This window comes from Orcinus orca, chromosome 16 (assembly GCF_937001465.1).
Source record: "Orcinus orca chromosome 16, mOrcOrc1.1, whole genome shotgun sequence".
Classification (NCBI taxonomy): domain Eukaryota; kingdom Metazoa; phylum Chordata; class Mammalia; order Artiodactyla; family Delphinidae; genus Orcinus; species Orcinus orca.
This window is the reverse complement of record NC_064574.1, coordinates 70,817,893-70,835,520: the sequence shown is the minus strand read 5'-3', so window position 1 is coordinate 70,835,520 and position 17,628 is coordinate 70,817,893. Positions and strand designations below refer to the sequence as shown.

The window sequence follows — 17,628 nt, the reverse complement described above, 5'->3', positions numbered from 1 at the left end:
GGAGACCTGGCCTCCGCCCCCAGCAGCCTCGAGCTCCCTCTGCCTGACCAACCCTGAGCATCTTTCAGGATCCAGCTCGAGCATCCCTCCTCTGGGAAGCCCTCGCCCTGTGCATCCTCTCCTGGTTTCCAGTGGCCCAGGGCAGGACAACCCTTTCAATATAGCGCTTCTGCCCTTAATGGCCCTTTTCCCTCTGTACATGCAAGGCTTGGCTTCTGGGAAGCACACCACATTGCTCCCAGGGTTCTGCCCCCATCAGCCCCCCCACAGCCCCCCGGGGAAGGCTCCTGGGTGGAGGAGAGGTGTCTGAGAGCTGGCAGGGGCGAGAGACAGTGTGTGATGCTGCCAGCTTCTTCTCTGTTCCGACCAGACTCCTGAAGGGGGGTGGGAGGGGTGCTCTGGGCAGAGAAGGAAGCTGACCTGGGTCAGCTGCATTCTGCTTCCTTTTCGAGTTGGTAACGATTTGGTTTTCATTCATCATCTGCACGTCCTGACCCTCCACCTGATTACTGCAGGGAGGGAAAAGCCAGAAGGTTCCATCAGGCTCCAGGCAGCGTGTCCCTGCCATCCTTCCTCGTTAGGTCCGGCAGGGGAGGTGATGGGGGAGGGGAGGTCACGGGCTCGGGGCGCACCTGATGGCGGTGTGTTTCTCCTGGTGACAGATGTCCGTGTCCTCGGTGAAGAGGATGGTGTGGTAGGGTACTGTGGGCTCGCATGTGGGCAGGATGCCCCTGACCAGGTGGCCCACCATGGCCAGGATCCCATTGTACACGAGCAAGTCATCCACCAGGAGCTGGACAGACAGAGGAGGGGCTGTGTGGAGGGTGGCGTGTGGTCCATCATCCCCCTCGTCCTTCCCACGTGTGACCTCGGGCAAAGTGCATCACTGCTCAGAGCCTCGCTTATTAGGTGCGCGGCCCGTGTTATGACTTCAAACCTTCACGACGACCAGGAAAGGCGCCTGGATTAGCCCCACATTGCAGATGGGGAAGCTGAGGCTCAAAGGGCTAAAATCTTTCGCCCATGTGGCAGGGCATGGCGAACTCGGGTCTCTGGTCCCCCAGGGCCCTAGCTCTCCCTACCCCAGAGTTGCCTCCGGCAGGAAGAGCTCCCTACATGAGTGCAATTCAAGAAGAAAAGATGAAAGAAAAGCCACTTTGTTTTTTTCGGGGTGATGATTCGATCACTCGGAGGTTTTGAATTCACGGTTGGATGGTACAGCTCCCTGCCTCTGAGGACCAGGCATCTGTGTCTAAGGTTGCAGCCGAGAGAAGTAAGTCAAACTGCGGCAAATGATAATTGCCGGCAGCCTAATTACCAATGAGCATAATTATCTCAAAAAACGCAGCCAGTAAGTACTTACGCCAAACTCCTTCACCCCTCGATGGGGTGTTTTCGCGTAATTCCACAGTTTGATCATTGACACCGTGGTAGGCAGATCGAAAATCACATAAACCCGGTTCACCTGTCAGAGAGAAGAACTAATTAGAACAGGCATGTTTGGGAACAGAGGCACTGGGCTGGGCCCGGGGTGCCAGGCGTGGGCCGGGGCGCGAGGGGTTGGGTGCCCGAGGCAGTGCCGGCCCAGGTGGGCCGCCTGGGCTGCTCGGGGCCGCTGTGCGTGGGGTTCCCGCCGCCTTTCTTCTCCTTGCAGCCCATCTTGAGTCAGGTCACGTGTGGCTGCGTTTGCAACAAACTGCTGAGCTGGCTGTTGAAAGGCCTGTTTTCTGGGCCTGGCATGGCCGTCACTGAAATGCCTGCGGAGAACTGGGCGCGCCCTTCCCTTTCCTCCACGTCAGGTCCAGAAACACAGTCTGGGGCTCCAGGGGCCAAGGGAACGTTCCCCAGCTCCAGAGTCAAGAGGCACGACCTCCGAGCAATCAGCACAGCCTTGACCCCTGTTTGTCCTTTCTCCGGATCATAAATGAAAAGCACGGCCGAGTGGCCTTGAAGGCACCGCTGGGTGATTTTCAGCGGAGATCTTTGAACCTCTGCCGGCGGAGGGGGAGGGAGGTGTCCCGATCTGTGGCCGATCAGCTAGTAAATTGGGACCCAACAGCCTCCTCACCCCCAGCAAAGACTCGCAAATATTAGGGGGCCCCTTGCAAGACAGAAGGAAGCATAAGAATTCAGTGTTGGCCACAGGCTGCAGACTTCGTGTGGTTCCAGCCCTGGGTCTCAGCCCCGAGAGGACGTAGGGGGATGTGGACAGGGTCAGCCTTCCGCTTGTACCATGGAAATAATAAAGGTCTAGAGGAGGGTCCTCAAACTCAGTTGCCCACAGCGTTCAACTGGATACAAATGTTTGAGTCCAGCTAGAAGAGGGAGAGACAGAGAAGCTGCTCTGCACCCAGAGGCCTTCATGTGAAAGATGTTGGCAGATGCCTGCTGGCCAAGGTCAAGGTGGCAGCCGGCTGGACTGGCCAGGGGCCACCAGTTTGCAGCCCCAGGTCGGAGGGCTGATAGATCTATGTGGTTCTCCTTTGCAGTGGTGGGGCTGAGGGGTTTGGCCTCTTCTCAAGGGAAGCTGATGGACCATTGAAGGGGTGCTGCCCCTTCCTGTGAGGGTTTTGAGAGGAAAATGTACCCCTTATCTTCCCACCCAGTGGTCACAGGGGCAGATGCCCAGCCCCTGCTGCACATCTATACAGGCATCTGGCCCCGTGACTGAGAGGCTAGGGAGTGCTACCCAACCCCTCCCGTCTCCTGGTCTCTCACCTCCCTCTCTACCACTATCGACCAGGCCCAGGTGGGCAAAGGCCCACCCCGAGGTTCACCATCAGGCCTTGGAGCAAAGAGATAGGCAGGACCAACTGCAGAGTCTGAGATCTGGGAGACTGAGTCAGTTGGTTGGAAGAGCTTACCAGGCAGGTCTGAGGCCAGAGAGAGGGCAAGGTTGGGGTCAAGTGCCCACATAAAAAGGGAGCAGAAACAGTGAATGTGGAGAGGCTGGGGCTGGGAAAAAGAGGACAGAGTGGACTCTGCAGAGAGAGACAGGGGCAGAAAAGAGAACCAGAGAGGGATGTCTTACAGGGATCGACAGATGCCCAAGCCCCCAGGACTGCTGCACTGGGCTCCTGGCCTCAGAGTCCAATGTGGCCCTTCATCTCCCTGGTGTCCCCTTATAATATGCACCCTCAGAGCAAAGGGAAAGAACTCTGGCCAGGAAGAGCCAACCTGTCAGATGTGTTAGCAAAGACCCAAGGCTTCCTGGCGGCCCCTGGGCATTTTGACTTGTTCGAGGTTAACCTGGCCTGGAAGAAAGATGTGTCACTGAGACCAGGGACAGAAAGCGCCCCCAGCATCCACCCCAGGGCTGAGAGCCTCCGGAACCCACCAGGCCGGGCAGGATGGGAGCCAGCCACATGTGTCTGCCGTCACTGGTGTCGTTCACTTGGTCGATGAGCTTGTCGGGGGTCCGGACGTCCCCACATACGCCCTCCAGAGAGTTGACGCTGTCGGGGAAGGCGGCGATATCTGTAGACACCTCTAAGCTCTCATAACCCAAAGTGGAGTGCTCACCACCGTGCACCTCTTGCGGCCTCCAGCCTCCATCACGCTGACGGCACGGCTCAGGGGACGCCAGGGCGGGCGCGCCTGGCGGGCAGAGCCACCATCTGCTGCTCTGGGCAGCCAGAGGAGTGACAGCCAAGTTAGACATGTTCTGGGGAAAATGAAAGCAAGGAGGCTGACGGGAGTCGGGGTGAGAGCGGAGGCGTGGCCAGTATCAAGGAAAGGGGAGGAAAGCGGGCAGAGAGCAGGCTGAAAAAGACGGGTTTCATGGCAGTGCTGGAGGCGGGAATAAAAACTGTTGCTGTCTCTTTGGAGAGTGGAGGGCAGACTCTGAGGTTTTCCTTTGCGAGGGGATGGACAGGGTCATGGCTGGATTCTGCCTTGGCATGTGACCACCCTACCGAGACTGGAAGGATGTGGGGGGCGGAGCCTGACTCAGCTATTGCTACTCAACGGATGGGCATTAATGTGGACGAAGAGGACATGGTCCCAGCTCTGACTCTGCCATCCTGGCCTGTGAGATCTTGGGCAAGTCATGGGCTATCTCTGGGCTTGTTTCCTCATCTGTAAAATGGGAATAAACATCTCTATGTCCCAGAATTGATGAAGACTTATACATCTAAGGGATCACTAATAACGATCAAAACCACCAAGAATCACTTATCCCAGGTGAGGAGCATGGTGCCACCAGGGCAAAGCGGAAAAGGATCCAATCAGAACCCAGGGACCTCAGAGAGATGCAAGGGAGGCTTTTGGGTTTGACCTGCTCTGGTAGTTCCCTAACTGGTGCATCAGGGATCACAGATCAAGAGCCCAGAGGGGTCAGGCAGGTTGTATCAAAGGGAAGCAGGACAGCTCAGTGGTCAAAAGCATGGTCTTTGGAAGCCAGACTCCCAGCTCACTGGCTGTGTGACCTTGGGTAAGTTACTCAACCTCTCTGTGCCTCACTTCACAAGATTGTTGTGAGGGCAAATGAGGTACATGGGACAAGCCCTGGCACCGAGTGAGCCCTTGGTGAATATTAACACTATGTTTCTGGGGCCTGGGAGGTAACTGGAGGTAGAGGACTGGGATCAACCAGGTGGATGCGCTTGGGGAGAAAGGGCAGCAGACACTCAGGTCCAGCCATCGTCACTATGCAGGACTGTGGCCTCGCACTGCCAACTTCTCAAGAGAAGCTGAAAATTGGGTTGTCATCTGAAACCTCCTGATTTTTAAAAAATATTAGCGACTAACTCAAAACATTTAAAAACTCACTGGGCTAACAGTTTGCTAATTCTGGTGTCGGTATTCTGTGAGCAAAGGGCTCCACGGTCAATAAATTCAGGACACGCTGGGTTGAACACAATAGAACAGGTTTCTCCCTACAGGTCCTGTCAGAGCCTTTACAACTCCAAAGTGTCTGTGGTTCTCCAAGAGGGGGCTGCAGTTGGTAGCCTCTCCCAAATCCCTGAACCACAGGACTCTTTGTCTTATGGATGTCGTGGCAGGTGTGCCTGGGAGCTTCTCTCTGCTTTGCAAGGGTCACATCTGACTGTAAGTAGAGCCCAGTGGCATTTTTAATTTCCAGGTCTGGTTCCTACAGGGACATTTCTCTCTACATTCGACAATTCTGCTTCTTCCCCCCGACCCTCCCATGCTCCCTGCAGTCTGGGTGGAGCCCCCCTTCTGCCTAGAAAGGATACTGTTTTCCGACAGAGGGATTTTCTCTCCCTGTTCGTCATACAGCTCCAGGCCGGTAAGACCGATGTAATAGGGGTCACCCCAGCTGGTCAGGAGCTGAAACTGGAAAATGACTGCAACAAGTTATTAAGGAAAAACAGGCTTAATTTTCTGGAGAACAGAGGAAGACAATTACAAAGATAAAAGGGATATGTGTGTGTGTGTGTATATATATATATACACACATGTTTATGGAGATGAACAAGAGAAAAAATGATTTCTTTTTCCTTTGAGACTGAAGTCAATCACAATGTATGTGGCACGAAATTTTCTTTAATTTAAACTGCATATGAATGTGTGTATGTGTGTTTTAAGAATTCAAAAGCTTTCTCCAGGCCCCAGGAGGTAGGAGGACAGGCAGGGAGGGTGCGCTCCAGGGAGCTGGCAGGGGGGACGCATCTGTCACAAACTCAGTATTTAGAGCTGAACAGTGACCAAGCCTCAACAGTGACCTACCTCCTGCCTCAGTTTCCCTGGTTGTAAAATGACACGAACAGAGTGCCTGTTCCCTGCTCCACCCGTTTCAAGTGTGCGGGGTGTGAACAGGGAGGGGGGGATGCGGGAGCATCACAGTATTGGGGGGATGGGCCCTGGCAGGGTGACCGCCCCCCCCACTCCCGCATTGCTGACTGCACCTCACACAGACAACAAGGCATCCAGCCCTTCCTCAGCTCTGTCCCCCACTGAATTCCAGAATCCCCAGGAGCAGGCAGGCCGGGAAGCCTGAGAAGTGGTAGGGTGGCCCCCAGGCGATAAAGCCGGAGGGAGAACAGGCTAGTGAGAGAGCCAGGCTGTCTGTGTCCACTAACCCGGTCCTACCCCTTCCCGGCTAGGTGGCCTGGCAAGTTAGTTAACCTCCCTGCGCCTCAGTTTTCTCAGCTGTGAAATGGGGCTGCAGTACCCACCTCATGGGGCTAACACATGAGGTTCATACAGGCGATCTACTGCGAACAGCGCCGGGCGGCAGAAAGGGTCCAGCACATTTGAGCTATGATTCCTTCTCTCTTCACCTCCTCCCTGCCTGGTTCCGAGGAGAGACCCCAGCCCAGTCCCCGGGTCGGTTCCAGCTTCTCTGGCCCCTCCCAGCTACAGTCCTTGGTGCTGCCTCCTGAACCTCCGCCCACCAGGGGGGCGGGGCCTGGAACTCCTCGGTCCCAGCAGCACCCAGTGTCCCCAGGGACCCGGGAGCTCTCCCAACCTCCCCTTAGTTTCACTGCATGGGCTCCAGCTTCCTTGGCTGTGGCCTGGCTGAAACCCAGGGCAGCAGCTGAGGCCCAGACCCCACGTCAGGGCCCGCGAGGAGGCCACAAGGGCCTCGCCCTCTCCCTGGGTTCTGGGCATAGACCCAGTGGCCGGGATGTGAGGCCGGTGGAGGAGGATACAGCCACAGGGCATCAGGGGCGCCTCATAGTCCATGCTCGCCCGCTCCAGGCTCTTTGTGTCCAGTCTGAAAAAACACAAAACAGCACCAGGAAGCAGAGGATTGCCGTGGCCCGAGTCGCTGGTCAGTTATCCCCCGGGGAGGCAGTGGGGGAAGGACACACAAGCTTCTGGAGTTCCCATCTACTGGGGGAGGCTCGTCACCTTGGGTTTGACTCACATTCCTCAGAACAACCCTGGGAGGTGGGTACTCTCACATCCCTGTTGTGGGTGAGGAAACTGGAGCACAGGGAAGTGAAGTCACTTGCTCAAGGTCACACAGCTGGGAGGTGGCAGAAGTGGGATGTGACCTGAGGTTGTCTGGTTCCAGGGTCCACACTCTTAATCACCCCACCCAACTTTAGCCCCTTCATGAACAAGGTAAGTCCACACTGTTCTGAGAGCTGAGTGAGACTCACGATGGGCCGATGGGGTAGAGTGCTGGGAGGGGGCAGGCTACCCCAGGCAGTAATCAGGGAAGTGACGTCTGAGCTAAGGAGGAGGCAGCCATGGGAAGAGTCAGAGCCGAGCCTTCCAAGCCGAAGAGCACCCAGAACAAAGGCCGTGAGGTGGGACGGGGCTGGACAGTTGATGTTTGTCCCAGAAAGCAGCCAGATGGGCTGAAGTGTGGGGTGGGATGGGAGGCGGGCAGGGAGAGGAGGCAGAGAGCCCTGAAGTCTTTGCTTCATGATCTTGAGCAAGAGGCTTCACTCGCCTGGGCCTCAGTTCCCACATCTGTGAAATGGGCCTAACAATCCCTGCTTCAAAGGGTGGTTGGAAGGATTCCCCGAAGGATGACCACAAAGCATCTGGCTCACAGCAGGCACATGGGAGGGAGCCTCTCTCCTCCTCCAGACTCCTCCCCGCGGGGCTTCTCTCCCTGGTCCACGGCCAGTGCCCTCCGGCCCTGGCCTGGTTTTCTTCAGTTTCAAGGGCAGTGTTATAAGTAAGTGACTATCCCCAGTATCTGGCCCAAGGAGTGATCCCAGCTACAGTGGAGGGAAACTCATTTTGTTTTGAGAGCTTGGCCTCTGGTACTTGGACATCAGGGGGTTTAAATGAATAAACTTAACGTGGCATTTACAGATTGTTATGAACTTAACGCAGCTGAGACGGGCCAAGCAATCCCAGGGAATCCATGAAATGTTAGGCTCTATTTTTCTCTTTGAATCTTTCTAAATCAGGAATACAGAAACAAGAGGAGGAAGGCCCTTCCCCGAATTGGCCAGCAGGCATTTCTGGAATCTAGGCGGGCTTGAGCCTCTCTTCCCAGCAGGAAGCACAACGAAGCATTTAAAATCTCAAGCACTCCAGACTATGAGAAAGCCAAACATCCCCAGACAAGGTGGGTACATCCCCCAGGCTTCCGGAGAGGCTTGGCTAAGCTTTACAAAACAGCCAAGTTGAAAAGCAATGTGTTTGATCATCATTTCAAAACCCTTTAGGTACACATTTCAGAGCACGATGCAAAGCCAGTGCCCTTGGACCGGGAGGGACCATTCATGGAGCCGCTCCCCTCACCTCTGGGCTGGTGGGGGCAGCGGGCAGCGTTGCAGGTAGTCCACAAAGAGGATTTCTTGAGCAAAATCGAAGTGGCAGTTGCCCGGCCCCTTCCGGATGAGGAAGCCCTCAGGAGGGGAGACGCACAGGCCATCCAGGGAGACGTGGACGATTTTAGCCTGGCAAACAACAGAAATAACGAGTCTGAAGAACAGGAGCCAGCGTGAGGAGGGTGGTGAGCGCTGACGTGGCTGGCGCTGCTGGCAGCTGGCATGTATGACTGGGGGCCTTCACAGAGCCCCCAGGCCCTTCTCCCAGGCCAGAACCACTTGGCCGGGGTCCCCTTTCCGGTGCCATCCCTACTCTGTGCTGGGCACTGGACGTAGAGCAGGGGAGCAGGAAGGTGAGGCTCCAGCCACAGTGGACACGTACAGACCTTCCCCGGTCTACTCAGCTGCAGCGGCCTGAGGAGGTATGACATGGTGGTCAAGGGCGTGGACTCAGCTGCTCTGAGATCCACCATGAGTAGTTGTGCAAGTTACTTAACCTCCCTGCCTCAACTTCCTCATCTGTTAGATGGGCTCAACGAGGAGCTGACTTATATAAAGTCTCTAGAACAGAATAGCGCCTTGCACAAAATACACCCTGCACCAGTGTTAGCCTGGACTGATCCTTCTCCACACCCTGGCTCCCACCTCACCTCCTCTCCTAGCACCTGCCCCTGCGACAGAAATGGGCCCCTTCCCGATATTCCTTCTCACAGCCCTTGGCTTGTCCTTTGAAGGGCATGTGTTCCCTAGCTGTGTCCCCCATGGTTTCGGGGTCTCCCCTGATGGCAGAGACCCCAGCTGGATTCTCTCTACATCCGCCTCTGGGCATGGCACACAGTAGGAGCTTGCTGAATTGATTGGATCTGCGCCACCATGGCCCCCTGTTATAGGCAGAGTTTGCCAGCCGGATGGCCAGGATCTGCCAGTAAATGTCAAAGCCTAATGGCAGGATCTGAGGTGGCTCAGCTCCGTTCCCCTGGGGAAGGGCGGTGGTAGGGGAGCAGAGAGGGCGCTAAGCCAGTACCCTCTCTGACTCCACATTTTGGAATCAGGGCTTCTTGGCACCTCACTCCACCTTCATGGTTAGCAGCCCAGCCAGCTGCTGACCAAACTGGTGGTGCTTCACCCCGGAAGACGCAGAGGGCTTCTCCGTGAGGAAAGGAAGGGGCCCTGTCCTGGGTCTCGTGGATAACCATGTACCCTGGGGCTCTCCACCCCCACGTAACTCAGTCAGTCGGTCACAGGGTGCATAACCTAAAAGGTGTACAGGGGCTGGAAATGGCGCCCCCAAAGCTGTCACTACACTTCCACGCTGCTTTCCTCAAGCCTAATTCCTGCCTGGGCCCCAGGGCTGGACCTGTGACTCAGGCCTGGCCAAACAGAGAACTGTCACCCACGGGCCATGTGGATGCAAGAGCAACGTGGCTCCTGGGGTTTTGCTGGCTTGGAGCATGCAGGATGCAAGCCCAGAGCTGCCAGGGTTGGCCTGGAGGAGAAAGCCACCTGAAGTGAAGCTGGCAACAGAGCAGAGCAGAGGTCCAGGAAGTCCCTGTCCCTCTTCTAGGGCCACCACCATCTCCTGGGAGCATCTCTGACTTCCCCAGACCCCGGTTCATTGCCTCAGAAGGGGCTTTTATTATCACCTCCATCTTATAGCTAAGGAAGCTAGAGTTCCGAGAGGCTAAGCAATTTGCCCAAGGACACACTGGAGGGGTGTGAAGCCTACCTCTTGGAGTGCCAGGCCTGGCTCTAACCTCATGCCAGGGGCTCAGAGCCAGGGTGCCCAGTGGTGCCTTGTGGGGTAGGCATCTGATGCACTTCCCTGGGGAGGGAGGGACCAGAGTTCCATTACTCTGCGCCCTGGGATCGCCCTCTCAGATGGCGCTCATTCCCGCTCCCATGGTGGCCATTCATCACTGGCACCAAGGCTGCTGGGGGCCAGACCTGGGAAGCAGGGCCTCTGGGCCCAACATTTCCAGGCGGTAAATCCAGGTCGTGGAAGCTCAACTGGAAAGAGGGATTCACTCAAGGGAAGGGAAAGGCCCAGAGGCATGAGTTGAGGCAAAAGAATGTTTCTTTAACGCCAATATAGCTGACATTTTATTCGCGCTCGACCCAAGAGCACGCTTACAAAGACACCAGGGCGGCCTGGGCGGGGTTTGTAAACTGCACACTCAGGGGAGCCAATGCTCCTGAAGACAAGCGCCGGGGGCTGGGGGCTGCTCACTCCGCTGTGATAAACCCCCACAGTCTTAAGTCCCTGGACGTACTGAGGACCCAGGCCTGGGCTCACGGCATCCTCACAGGCCAGGTCCTGGCTCTGTCAACTTCTGAGGGCCAGAGGCAGGTATCCTCCTCCCCCTTTTACAGATGAGGAAACTGAGGTCCAGGGAAGGCGGGCCACTTGCCAAGGTCACACAGGTGGTAAGGGTCAGAGGGGGGGATTCAGACGCAGAGCTGTGCATTTAGGGCCCTAACTGCATTGCTATATTTTAGGTGACCTTGTCATCATCACTTCCATGTAGTGGGAGGGGACAAATGTCTCATGGTTCATGGTCACACAGGTCAGAAAAGCCCATGAAAAGGGGCACTTCTTCTCTTTTTTTTTTGCGGTACGTGGGCCTCTCACTGCTGTGGCCTCTCCCGTTGCGGAGCACAGGCTCCGGACGCGCGGGCTCAGCGGCCATGGCTCACGGGCCCAGCCGCTCCGCGGCATGTGGGATCCTCCCGGACCGGGGCACGAACCCGTGTCCCCTGCATCGGCAGGCGGACTCTCAACCACTGCGCCACCAGGGAAGCCCCAAGGGGGCACTTCTGATGCTCTTTTCCACATGCCAACAGAGGCCCCTGCTTTCTCACACCCAGAAGGAGAAGAACATAGTGTAGAAATTAAGAGTGTAGGCTCCAAGCTCAGCAGACATGGACTGGGCCTCTAGCTGTGTGACCTGAGACGAGTGACTGGACCTCTCTGAACCTCAGTTTTCAATACCCTGAAAGATGGGGGTAATAACACCTGCCTCCCAGAGGCTGGAATGCGGGTCCAATGAAACGACAAAGGCATGAGCAGCCCTCAGCCCGGGCCTGGCCGCCAAAGCGCTCAGTGAACAGCAGGGCTGCAACCGACCCCTGTGAGTGGGGGCTGGGCCTGCTGAGGACCCCTGAGCCCCCAGAAGAGACAAGGCGCTGCAGTTCTCCGAGTCAGCCCCGGGCTCTGTAGCTTGCATTTGCTGTTGGCAGAAGGGAACAGCGGCAGCTCTCTCTCCCTGGCTGTAACCTCCCCCAGCTTCCTTTGGAAAGTTCTGGAGGATTTATGCTCCTCTCTGGCAGCCACGCCAGCCATTCATCACGGTGCTGTTTCCCTGACAGTGGACTGAGCGCGGCTGCCGTTGCCCGGCTTACCCCTCGATAGGTGTCCTCGGGAGATTTATTGTAGTTCCAGAAGCGCAGGCCTGCGATGCTTTCGGCTCTGTCGAAGTGGATCGTGACCACGTGGTCCAGCCCCGGCAAGAAGGGGATCAGCCACATATGCTCCTCCTCCATCGTGATGTTGGCTCCATCGATTAACCTGCACTCAGTGGGGAAGGGGCGGAGAGATGGGGGCAGCCCGGTCTGCCGGGAGAACTCACAGTGTGGGGTCTACACCCACTCCTGTCCCCACGGCAGCCCCTGCCTGGCACGAGCCTGGCTGGATCCGGCTCATTACGGGGAGGTGAGACTAATTAAAGCAGCAGTGAGGAGCCACCTCTCATGTGTGAAGTTAGACAGAATAGGAAAACAAGGGGAAAAATAACAGTCTGTGCGGTTAAAGGTACAGTGAAGCAATCATCAGGGGTTTTAAAGCGGGGATGCGGGTGTGTGCTAGTTTTTAGGACTCTTTAACCCAGCGATCCCATTTCTAGAATTTATTCCCCCTAAGAAAAATTTATTCAACATGTCAAAAAGCTATCTGCACCAAGATACTACTTACATTAGCAACAAACAAGCAAACCCTGAAAGGTCTCAGGGAAAAGTTCAGTAAATCTGTACGGTAGTTAAAAGATAATCACAAGGATGATGCAGTAACGGGGAAAGGCGGGGGCGCTGATTTTAATGCTGTAAAACGAGGACAAGGACCAGGAGAGATTACGCAAAAGTGAAAGATCTATTTCTGTCAGGGGGTGGGGGGTGACTACTTCTATTTTCCCAAATTTCTATGAAGTGATGTATTGACTCCATGGTACATTTTGAAAGAATTCTATTCCTTCTTTCTTTCTTTTTTTCTTTTTTTTTTTTTGGTACGCGGGCCTCTCACTGCTCCGGACACGCAGGCTCAGCGGCCATGGCCCACGGGCCCAGCTGCTCCACGGCATGTGGGATCTTCCCGGACCGGGGCACGAACCCGTGTCCCCTGCATCGGCAGGCGGACTCTCAACCACTGCGCCACCAGGGAAGCCCTATTCCTTCTTTCTTGTGCTGGGGGAGAAAGATACTAAAGCACCAGGGGGAACTTGGCAGCTCCTGGCGTGGGACAAGTACAAGAAGGGGCAGGTGCCTCTGGTGGGGGGATGGTCTGGCCTGTAGTCACCCAGCCTGGATATCCCAGGGCAGCCCGCCACTGCTGGGAGGGAGCCCCCAGCACCCTCATGTTCTAAAAGAGCTTGTCACCACACTGCAGTCCCATCCTGGCCAGTTTCTGGTTCTCCTGCTTGGGACATCCTGTCTCATCCTTCCCAACTCTGCCCAGCACACCCTAGCCCAGACCCCAGCCGTGAGCTCACTACCACTGAGAGACCTGGCCCTGGAGAAAGGGGCCCAACTCTGAGCCTCTTGGGCGACCTCCTCCCCTCACCCTCCCATTTTCCTGGTGACCTTGAAGCTGCTGCCCCGGGAGGGATACAGGCTGCTGCCACATTTCCTGGATTTTTAATTTTTTTTTAAACATTCTATTTATTTATTTTGGTGGTGCAGCATGTGGGATCTTAGTTTCCAGACCCGGGATCGAATCCATGCCCCCTGCATTGGGAGCACGGATTCTTAACCACTGGACTGCCAGGGAAGGCCCCACGTTTCCTAGATTTTAAAATAAACTTTATGTTTTTCCTCTTACGTTTTGAAGTTCGGGACTTGGAAGAAATCTTACAATCGAAGTGTTCATCCAAGGAGGTAATGTTTCTTTTTTTCTCTAAAAGGCTGTTATTAAATTGATGGGTGGTGTGTCTTACAATTGCTGGCATCTTAACACTGAGGAGATCCAGCAATTTAACCCTGGGGTGTTTGTGGAATTAAGCTAGAGAACCTTCTATTTCCTTCCAAAAGCAATTACCTCCCTGTCCTAGATATGGTGCCACCTCTAAAGCAAAACTACTGCCCAATCTGAGAGTGGAGAGAACCAATGAAGCGTTCACAGCTGACAGCGAAGGGACGTCCCCATAGACACCCTCAAGGATATCTAAATGATACTTCCTAGCTCTGTCCACAAAAAAAGCCTCGAAACAAGGATTGACCCAGTAGCAATGAGCATCCCTAGTGGCTAGATTATGGTCTCTAAATACCCTTTCCCACTAGAAGGAACCTGGGCTTCTTGGAGAAATAGCTGATTCCATGCCTGGGACAATACACATAAAAGAGGAACCTGGACTACCTTGTGACATCAGAAAGCAAGGCAGCTATCAGAGACTGCTACTTTACAAAAGGATTTGGGAGGTCCCAATGTCCAAAGAGGGATCAATTTGAGCATCGATAGGATAAAAACCGTAATAGATTGAAACCCTTCAAACGTAGTAGGTTTAAATCCATGAGTTTATGGTAGTCAAAAGCAAACAAATGTTTTAAAGGATGCTAGAGAAACAATTTGCTCTTTTGAAAACTGAAAAATAAAGGGAAGGAATCAAACGTTTAGGTTGTCTTTCCTGTTTGAATTGTACCTCAAAGTAACCAAACAATTGAGGGAAATTTTCCCTTTATCGACGAAAAAAGAGTGATAGGATCAGTGTATCACTGTTTCACAACCCCCAATAGAGTAACAGATCTAACCACTAAGTATTGGCTGCCAACATCACAGAAAGCCTGACAACCAGATATTCCATGAGTCCTGAAGGGAATACACAGTGACATCCACGCCCTGATGGTTATGTCTTGCCCTAATGGTCAAACCTCAATCTGATCAGGCCTCTAGATCTGGTGAACAATTTACGAGAAATACAGGGGCCTGAAGAACAGGCTAAACGATACCATAGCGATGCAGCCAGTAAAATCCAGACTCAACAGGGCAAAACCCCTGGTTTCTTCAACAGATAATTTATAAGGAAAAAAAGAAGAACGATGGAAGGGAACCTAGAGATTATGAGAGGCTTAACAGACATATCAACCTACAAAGGAACTTACTTACAAAACAGAAATAGACTCACAGTCATAGAAAACAAATATAGAAAACAAACTTATGGTTACCAAAGTGGAAAGAGGCGGGGTAGGGATAAATTAGGAGTTTGGGATTAAAATATACACACTACTATATATAAGATAGACAACCAACAAGGACCCACTGTATAGCACAGGGGACTCTACCCAATATTTTGTAATAACTTGTAATGGAAAAGAATCTAAAAAAGGAATATGAATATATAGATATATATATCTGAATCACTTTGCTGCTTACCCTAAACTAAAACAACATTGTAAATCAAATATATGTCAATAAAAAAATTTTTTTAATAAATAAATAAAATTTTAAAAATTAAAAAAAAAATTATTTTTTGGCCGCACCACTCGGTTTGTGGGATCCCAGTTCCCCGACCAGTTATCAAACCCGGGCCCTCTGCAGTGGAATTGTGGAGTCCTAACCACTGGACTGCCAGGGAATTCCCAAAAATTTTTTTTAAAACGAGGCATAACAACCAATCACAATGTATGGACCTTACCTGGATGTCAATTCAAGGAACAAACTGTTATAAAAGGGGGAAAAAGATGGTCAGGGAAATAGAAACATGCTGGATAGCTAGTAATTTAAGAAATGACTGTTAATTATTTAGCTGGAATAATGGTACTCAGATTATGTTTAAGTCCTTATTGTTTAGAGCTACATACTGAAATATGTAGAGATGAAATACTATCAGACCTGGGATTTGCTGCAACACAATCTGCGTGGAGGGTGGGTGTGGATATGCACAAGCAGGGCCAGCCATGAGCTGATCACCTTTACAATCGGCAGCGGGGACCACAGTGTGCAGGGGTGTGACTCGCCAAGATGGCCCGTGAGCAGGTAATGACAGCAGGCTGTGAGGGCCGCGGCTAAGGGGCACCTTAGAGGAAAGCAGGTAGGAGTCCGCTGTGGACCCCACACACGCTCTGGGCCAGGGACAGGGCTCAGCTGTGATGTGGCAATCCCCCTCCCGCCCTCCAGCCATGGGAATTATTGTCTCCATTCTACTGATAAGGAAACTGAGGCATAACTTAGTGGTCAAATGTATGGGTGTTGGTCTCCCATGGACCCGTGTTCAAATCATGACTCTGCCACTCAACTACTGTGGGTGACAATTTTAACCTCTCTGTACCTCTGTTTCTTCATCTGTAGAGTGGGGGCCTCTTTGGGCTGTTTGAGGTTTAAATGAATGAACATCTGCAAACTGCAACCTGCTTAGCATGGTCCAGTGTCTAGCATTTAATAAATGCTCAAAAAATGGCAGTTATAATTTCCGTTATTATTATTATTATCATGACTATTATTATTGGAGAGGTTAAGCAACTAGCTGGTAAGGGGCAGAGACAGGATTTGAACTCTCATCCCTCTGGCTCCCCTAGACTCTTCTTGTTTGCACCTCCAGGCAGGGCCTAAGCCTGACAGCTGTCCTGACTCAGGGGGGCCGAGTGCCAGACTGCAGGTTCTGGGGCCCCGTGGATCAGGGCTATATGCAGGCTTGTGTTCTCTTACTGACTTGACCCAACCTGGGCTTATGAATCGGACAAATGCAGAGGAAAGTGCAGCTGTAGCCACCTGTGGAGACTCCTCAGCCATCACCTCTGACCTCAGGGAGGGGAAAGCTTTCAGCCCCCGAGAGGTGGGGTCCCTCATGCCTAAACACCGAGCTAAAGGCTTACCAAGCAGCCACCATGTGCGAGGCCCACGCTGAGCACCGTGAAGAAAACACAAAGCACACCTGGGTCTGGAAGCAGGAGAGCCTGGCTTCCAATCCTGCCTACCTCTTCCAGGTGTGTGGCCCTTTCCTGGGCCTCAGTTTCCCTTGAGTACAAAATGGGCAGACCCCAGACCTCACGGGGTGGCTGGGAGAAGGTGGAATAGGAGATGCCGCTTGATGGTTGCGTCTGAAACCTACGATAGAGATCAGGTCACCGAACCCCTGCTGTCATGAGCCTTGCTTATGCTTCTTACAGACACTCACTTGTCCAGGGTCCGGGAGTCGTTGGTGCACTCAGGGAGGTCTTTTAAGTCTCTGGGGGAGGCAGAGATCTGGTGCAGGTTGATGGGCAGTGCCTGGCCGTCCTTGCCCACCACTTCCAGGCCTGTGAGCCCCAGGTAATGCAGGTCTCCCCAGGAGGCAGTGAAATTCAGCTGGAGGCCTGCAGCAGGAAGAAAAGTGTCCCGTGAACATCACAGGTTCCAGAGGAGGTACCCAAGATGGAGAGAGGAAGAGGAGTGATCTTCAGCCTCTGCATTCTACCAACTGGAAAGCCCAAACTTCAATGAAAGGGCCTTCAGAGTGGGCTCTGCACCTTTCCTCTCGGTGGCCCTTGGACCTGGGTCACTGTTGATGCTTAGGAAATGTCTGCAGGATGAGTGCGCTGGTGTGGTTTAAACTTGCACACAGCCCTGGGTCTTTTCTCCACTTATCAATCACGTTGCCCACCCCATGCTTAACACCTTAGCGTGGCTTCCCATGCTGCTTGGCCAGCAGGCTTCGTCATCTGGCTTCTGCCTACTTCTCTAACCTCACCTTGCACCCAAAATCCCTTGCTCCACTCAGACTGTCTTTCAGTCCCGCATATTCACATTCCCCTCTCCCACCACAGGGCCTTTGCACATGCTGTTCTCTCCCTCCTGAACTCACATGGCCTAGGCTAACTTGTGCTCATTCTTCAGATCCCAGCTACTTCCTCAGGGAAGCCCTCCCAACTTCTTTGACCACACCAAGCCTCCACTCACAGCCTGCCATGTCACTCTGAACTTCCCCTTACATGCTCTGGTCACCAGTGTGATCTTGTGATCGTTTGGTAAATACCCATCTGCCCTGAGGGCAGAAATCCCATCTGTTTTGCTAGCTCATTGTGCCCCCAGAGCTTGGCAAATTACCTGCCCCACAGTAGGAGCTCAGTACAGATGGAATGATTCAACAAGTAACTAAATAGAGGAGGCTGCAGCAGTGAGCCTCAGCGTCAGAAATGGACATTTTATGCAAATTGGCCACTATCATGAGGATTCAAGGTAAAGGAA

At 53.5% G+C, this 17,628-nt stretch overlaps 1 protein-coding gene across 2 annotated transcripts in view; it reads right to left on the bottom strand.

Moving 5' to 3' along the window:
- The window catches only part of KATNIP (katanin interacting protein), a 184,140-nt gene that overhangs the window by 2,031 nt on the left and 164,481 nt on the right, over positions 1-17,628 (bottom strand). The window contains exons 20-29 of one of the 2 annotated variants that reach the window (XM_049699349.1): positions 16,580-16,757; positions 15,101-15,124; positions 11,604-11,769; positions 8,176-8,333; positions 6,618-6,682; positions 5,199-5,309; positions 3,338-3,477; positions 1,364-1,465; positions 633-793; positions 421-509 (exon numbers count right to left, since the gene is read on the bottom strand). In XM_049699349.1, the coding sequence (XP_049555306.1) occupies positions 421-509; positions 633-793; positions 1,364-1,465; positions 3,338-3,477; positions 5,199-5,309; positions 6,618-6,682; positions 8,176-8,333; positions 11,604-11,769; positions 15,101-15,124; positions 16,580-16,757 (1,194 nt within the window). The remainder of the gene's footprint in view (positions 1-420; positions 510-632; positions 794-1,363; positions 1,466-3,337; positions 3,478-5,198; positions 5,310-6,617; positions 6,683-8,175; positions 8,334-11,603; positions 11,770-15,100; positions 15,125-16,579; positions 16,758-17,628) is intronic. The other variant, XM_033426051.2, reaches the window with a different exon arrangement.